This window comes from Sarcophilus harrisii, chromosome 5 (assembly GCF_902635505.1).
Source record: "Sarcophilus harrisii chromosome 5, mSarHar1.11, whole genome shotgun sequence".
Taxonomy (NCBI): domain Eukaryota; kingdom Metazoa; phylum Chordata; class Mammalia; order Dasyuromorphia; family Dasyuridae; genus Sarcophilus; species Sarcophilus harrisii.
The window spans coordinates 269032227-269038226 of record NC_045430.1 but is presented as its reverse complement, the minus strand read 5'-3'; the positions used below and the strand labels follow the sequence as shown (position 1 = coordinate 269038226).

The 6000-nt window shown below is 45.6% G+C and overlaps 1 protein-coding gene across 2 annotated transcripts in view; it reads left to right on the top strand.

The window, feature by feature from the left end:
- The first annotated feature begins 493 nt into the window (after positions 1-493).
- The window catches only part of ABHD5 (abhydrolase domain containing 5), a 28813-nt gene continuing 23306 nt past the window's right edge, over positions 494-6000 (top strand). The window contains exon 1 of one of the 2 annotated variants that reach the window (XM_031940457.1): positions 494-678. In XM_031940457.1, the coding sequence (XP_031796317.1) occupies positions 638-678 (41 nt within the window). In that variant the 5' untranslated portion in view covers positions 494-637. Of the gene's footprint in view, positions 679-3263; positions 3593-6000 lie in introns of those variants that run through there. The other variant, XM_031940458.1, reaches the window with a different exon arrangement.

Here is a 6000-nt window from a genome sequence, read left to right as displayed (position 1 = left end):
GCTCCCCGCCCCCGACTGCCCCCCCACGTCTGCCCCCTCCCCCCCCTGCCCCCCCCCCCTGCCCCTTCGGACACGGCTTTATTTAGTTCCTTGGGGCAGGTCTTGGGGCGGAAAAGAACCTGACCGGGCTCCTCGCCTCCTGGGTGCCGGTCACAATAAGGAGCCCAGGAACACTACTAGCATGTCATTCTGATCATAAATAAGGGCCGCTGCCCTTCCTCTGCTTGTCCCAGATCTGGGCTCCACTTCCCCGGGCCTCAGTTTCCCCCTCGGAAAAGGCACGGGGGTCACACTAAAAGACCTGAGGACCTTCCTGCGCGATTTACTCCAGGACACGGTCCAGCGCCCCGCCCCCCCAACCCAGCTGGAGCCCGACTCCGCCCCCCTCCGCGCACGCGCGCCAACCCTAGAGTCGCTCTCGGCCGCGCGCCGCGAGCGGGATGACGCAGGGGCACGTGCGGGGCCGGGCCCCGGTGGCGCGCGTCCTTAAGGACTCGCGGCCGCGGGCGGCGGCGCCTCCTCAGTCGGCCTGTCAGCCTCCTTGTATGGTGGCGTGCGGCCTCGGACGAGGCTGGGTTATTTGTTCGGGGACGCCCGGAGCGCGGGCCAGGCTGGGGCGAGCGAAGGGAGGGCGGGGATGGCGGAGGAAGAGGCTGATTCTGTGGAGACCCCCGAGAGGTGAGCGGCCGGGCCGGCTCGGACCGGGAGTCGGACGCCGGGAACTGTCCGGGCGGGGAAGGGAGGGAACGTTGAGGGCCGGGGGAGCGGGGCGGGGGTGACGAGGAGATGCCGGGGCCTGGCGCGAGGGCTGGAGGGGGACGTGGGAATGGGTCGGACAGGTGGTGGTGACCCCGCGAGGAGCCGGCGCCAGGCTGATAGTTGTGGGGCTGGAGCGCTGGGAGGGGGGCGGGGCCGGAACATCGGGAGCGGCCTGGGATTGGCTTGAGCCGGCGGGGGGGCGGAGGAGTGAGCGTGAGAACGTTGGGGGGGGCGTTGTGTGTGACGGGCGGGGGGAGAATAGAACGTTGGGAGCGGGGGCTTGGGGCGGGGCTGGGACCTCGTGAGCTGGCGGGGATTGGCCCGAGCCGCGAAAGGCTAGGAGGAGGGGCATTGAGAGAAGAGGGTGCGGCGGGAGGTTGGGAGCTGGGGGCGGAGCCAGAACCCGGGGGCGGCCGGGGATTGGCCCTAGCCGACCGGGCGGTCTTTGGGGGCGTGGTTATCCTAGCCGGTGACTGGGGCGCTTGGTGAGACTTGGTTCCCTGGAGTCAGCTCTTGCCCTCTGTGGGCACTTCGCTCCCGGATGGGCGCTCCTCCCTGGACGGGTGACCGGGCCGTTCCGTGGGCGTGGGGACCTTTGGGGCCTCCCGGGCGTGGCCGTTTGTCCGCATATTTGCGGGGCCTATTGTGACTGGCCGCTCGTTCCTTCCGGAAACTCGGTTTCCGAGCCTGGGGAGGTGCTCTCTGGCCATCCTTAGGGGAGGGCCCCCCAACCCGGAGATCCCGGCCCAAGGAGCCCGCAGGCTCGCGGGGCAGGGGCTTCGCTCCCCGCACAGACTCCGTGCGCGGTTGTAATGTTTCGAGAAGAGCATCTCTTCATGCAAGTCGCTTAACCCGAAGCTTGGTTTTCTCATCCGCAAAATGGGACTAAAACTTAGATCTCTCTGTTTTCTACGTTTCTGAGACTTGCCCCAAGTCTGGCGGCGACAGTTTCTTGTGGATTTTTAGTGTCGCCCTGTCCTTTTGAAGGAGTATAGGGATGGTGATTGTAAACACATCTCATACACATCTCATTTGAATTCATGAACCCATCAAAGGACTAGATTTTGTCCTAAATATTCCAATCAACTGAGAACTAACTTAATCCCTGAAAATTATATTTGGTGGAGCTTCATTTCCCCCCAGACACTGTAGAAAGGTGAACTTTTGAATGAGATTTAGGGCACATGGTATATAGACTTGAGTTTGGGGGAACTTTTGGCTTAAGTTTTGTGACCAAAAAAAACCCCCAAATCATTTCTGTGGATGTGAGTGCCCCAAAATCATCAGTTGGAGCTGTTGGTTTGTTTCTTGGGGTTCCAGATTCTTTTAGGTATATTTATTTTAGCACATTTTCTTGGTTTATTTTTAATTGCAGCTTGGAGATAGTCTAGTATGAAAACATTTTTAATAGTCTAGATTAGAAATAAAGGACTAGAATTATTTAACCTTCGTTTAAATTCAAGCTCTTTGATAGTTAAATTAATATGATCAGTTTACTAAGGAATTAATATGATAAAAGTTTTGTATTATTTCTCAACATTAATTGCACTTTTACAGGCATATATATGTATATACGTGCATATGTATATTTCAAGTGTTTGTTGAAGCTTTCTGTGACTTCTTTCAAAGGCCTGCAGAGATCCCTTTGTAATTTTACAATTTACAATCACAATTGCTAAGATGATTTTGAGTGTTGTGAAGACTAGTATATTTAGAAAGGCACGGTTATAGAAATATCAGTAAGTCTTAGAATAAAGCAGAAACTGGATGGCCATTTGCCCCATGTGTTGTAGGGATTTTTTTATGAATACATTGAATTAGACAATCATTGAGGTCATTTCCAACTCTGAAATTGGTTGAATTAGACAATCATTGAGGTCATTTCCAACTCTGAAATTGTGATTCTATACTTCTATCTAATGTAGTTTTGTCTTGAAATGAGATAGCTTATGAAAGCACTTTATATTTACAAACCCATGAAGTGTAGTAACTTAATTGTAATTGTTTGTAGTCTAGCTAACATTAAATCTTGTTAGTGTTGTTTCCCTTAAATTTTTGAAGGTTATGCTAGAGAAGTGCATATTTTTTCCTCATAATATATTCCAGTTTGGATTTGAGGTTGGTGATAGGCTGTGGCATTATGAGAATCAGATCAACTAAATCTGGATAGAATATCATTGTTTGATTTGTTAGAGCTTTCAGCAACAGTGCCTATCAAAGTCCATTTACAAGCCTACAGAGTGGTATGGGGATGGGGAATACCTCCAGGACTGTGAAATTCTAGATGCTTAAAATGTGCAAAGTGGAATCAGCCCCTGGGGAAAGACGGGAAAGATGCAAAGACTAAGAAATTGTCCTTGCCCTCATGTAGCTTACAGGCATTATCATTTTAACATTTTATCCTATTATTCCTATCTTATGTTATTGCATCACATTCATTTTCAGATGTTTTCCTTTTCTACCCAATGAATCTCTTGGAACAGAAATATTTAAAAAGGGGGGAAAGGCCATTTCAGCAAAACAGATCATCATAATGACCTGTCTTCTAGTACATATACTATCCTATCCCATATCCTCCCCATATAGTTAGAGGGAAGTACATTTGTTCAAACTTTCATTATAATTATCTCATGTTCTTTATTTTCCTCTTTAAATTTTGCATTCTTGTAATGGTGTGCATTGTTTTCTTGGTCCTATTTTAATTCACTCTGCATCATCTTAGGTAAGTTTTCCCATGATTCACCAAACATTCCTTGTTTCTTACAGGTATTACAGGAATCGCTTCTCTTGTGCTCATGTGCCAACATTTGTTTAGTCATCCCCCAATTAATAGGTATCTACTTTTCTTTACAATTTCTTGCTACAAAAATGTTCTGCTATAAATACTATGCTGTATAAGGGATCTTTCTTTCTTTAACTACTTTGAAGTATGTGCTTCTCCCTCTCATCCCCCAAATAACTACTATGCTTTCCAACTGAGGTTTTCTACCAGTGGTGCTTGACTCCTTGACTTCTTCAACCCCTCTAGCATTAACTGTTTCCATCTTTTGTCTTCAGATGATTTGCTGGATATGAAGTGATAACAGAATGGTTTCATTTTGCACTTTTGCACTTAATGACTTGGAAACTAGATTAATTTTAACATTTTAAAATACTTTTTCTTTCATAATTTTTCTCTCTCATTCATAGGCTTGTTGTGAAGAAAAGTGCTAAGTAGACTTCAAAGTGCTATATAAATCTCATTTCTAAGCAGGTATGGAAAATAGACCATATTTGCACAGCATGTGCTTTTTATATTTCTGTCATAGCCAAGTGACCACTTATTTATATTTGAAGTGGAAAGTAGTCTCTCTTGTAGAAAAAAGGTAAAGCTTCTTTAGGAATGACTCTCTACTCACCAAGCCATTAGGAAGAATTTAGGATTTCTTTTAAAAAATAAAAATGTTCAATGTGAAAAACAAGAAGTAAAAGGTTCTGAAGAGACATAAAATACTCTTGTCTTATTTGAGGAAATTGGGGAATAGAACAAAGTAACAAAGGAGAAAGGAAAGAAGGAAAAACAAGTAAACACTTAGAAATAAGAAATAAAAGATTCTTAAAGAAGAAAAATGATATTGGACTTCGAAAGGGAAGGCACTACAGTGATCCACTAGGGCTATGGGGCCTTTTGATCACCAAGAGTCAGCATGAAAGGAGCCCCTTGCTCCAGAAAAAAAATGGTAAAAGCTCTTTTCTCCTTTGATAACCATAATAAAGATCAGGGACATGTTTAGGATGTGATGGGGAATCTCCCAAGACTTGTCAAACCAGGTGATTCTTTCATCCTGGTGACTCACTTGGGTATAAGTGATGCTGCCTAAAGGAATCTAGACAACATCGCAGATTCATGAGGAAGAAACTGAAGAACTTGGAGGAGTTCATGGTGTTTTCGTCTTGGTAGCATAGCACTTCTAGCATTCAGCAAGCATTTATTGATAGCCTACTCTCTCCGAGGACTTAGAAGGATGGGAAGACAAAAATGCAACCATTTATATCTTCAAGGATCTAGCTCAATCAAAGGCAAGAGCTTCAGAAGACAAAAATAGATTTATGAAGTAACTGTTTAAGAAGGTGAGATCTGAGAAATGGGATTTGAATTAAATGGGATTTGAATTTCTGGACCGTGGCCTAAAGTATAAGGATGCTGTGCTCCTGGCCAGAGACAGGGTGTACCTAGTAAAGGCTGCTGAGAATGTCTGTCTGGATCTTGCAAATATAGTCAAGGGGCTGTAAATTGAAAAGAAAGGGGAAAAAGGAAAATGACATAGCCACCAACTAGATGTCATCAAGAGTAGCTACAACGTATAGGGAATCATAACCAGAGACATCTATTAATTCTAAGAGAACACACTCAGGAGCAAACATGACTTCATCTGCACACAAATACACAAGTAGGATAAACTCAAGATGCTGAGATTTGTTGGGAGGTGACATAATTAGAAAATAAGTAGGGGGTGCAAGGGGTATAGATTCTTGAGATCTAAGGGTCTAGAAGTGGGAGCTTTAAGGGAAAAAAATCAACGTTCTCATTAAATCCTACAAAACCCCTGGAGAGAAGAACTTGGGAATGTTGGAAATAGATCACATTTAGTTGGGACATATTAGGGGATGAGGTTGTCTGCTGGAGGTTTCTCTGCTGAAAGCAGAGAATTGATAACATCTTTCAAAAGATGGAAGATTAAATAAGAAGAAATTTGGTTCTTGATCTGACTCTCAGTGGAAGACAACTCCAGTGGAAAATATATGGAGAGAAGAGAAAAGCCAGACTTTTCCTCAGATGTACTCTAGATTTAGATTGGGTTTTTTTTTTTTTTTTTAAATCTTATTTATTTGTGGGTAGGGTGAAATGACTTAACCCAGAGTCACACAGCTAGTAGAGGTCTGAAGTGGATTTGAATTCAAGTCCCCCTGATTCTAGAGCTGATGTTTTTTCCTCCGTGCCACCTGGATGGCCTCCAAGTTTATATTGGCAAGGGAAATGTACAGAGAAGGAACAGAGGGTTCACTGCTCTCCCCATCCAGGCTGGCCTCCGGCATATGGCGCAGCTTCTCTCTGGCCTCCTGACTGGTGCCCAGAACTGGGCCCAGCCCTTGAGGTCCCAGACCATGGTACATGGGATTTTCACCTTGCTATTTCTGTAAGCTGTGGTTCCAATGGAGACTTTGACTTCATTAGCTTTTTTTGGCTACTCCATCATGTTA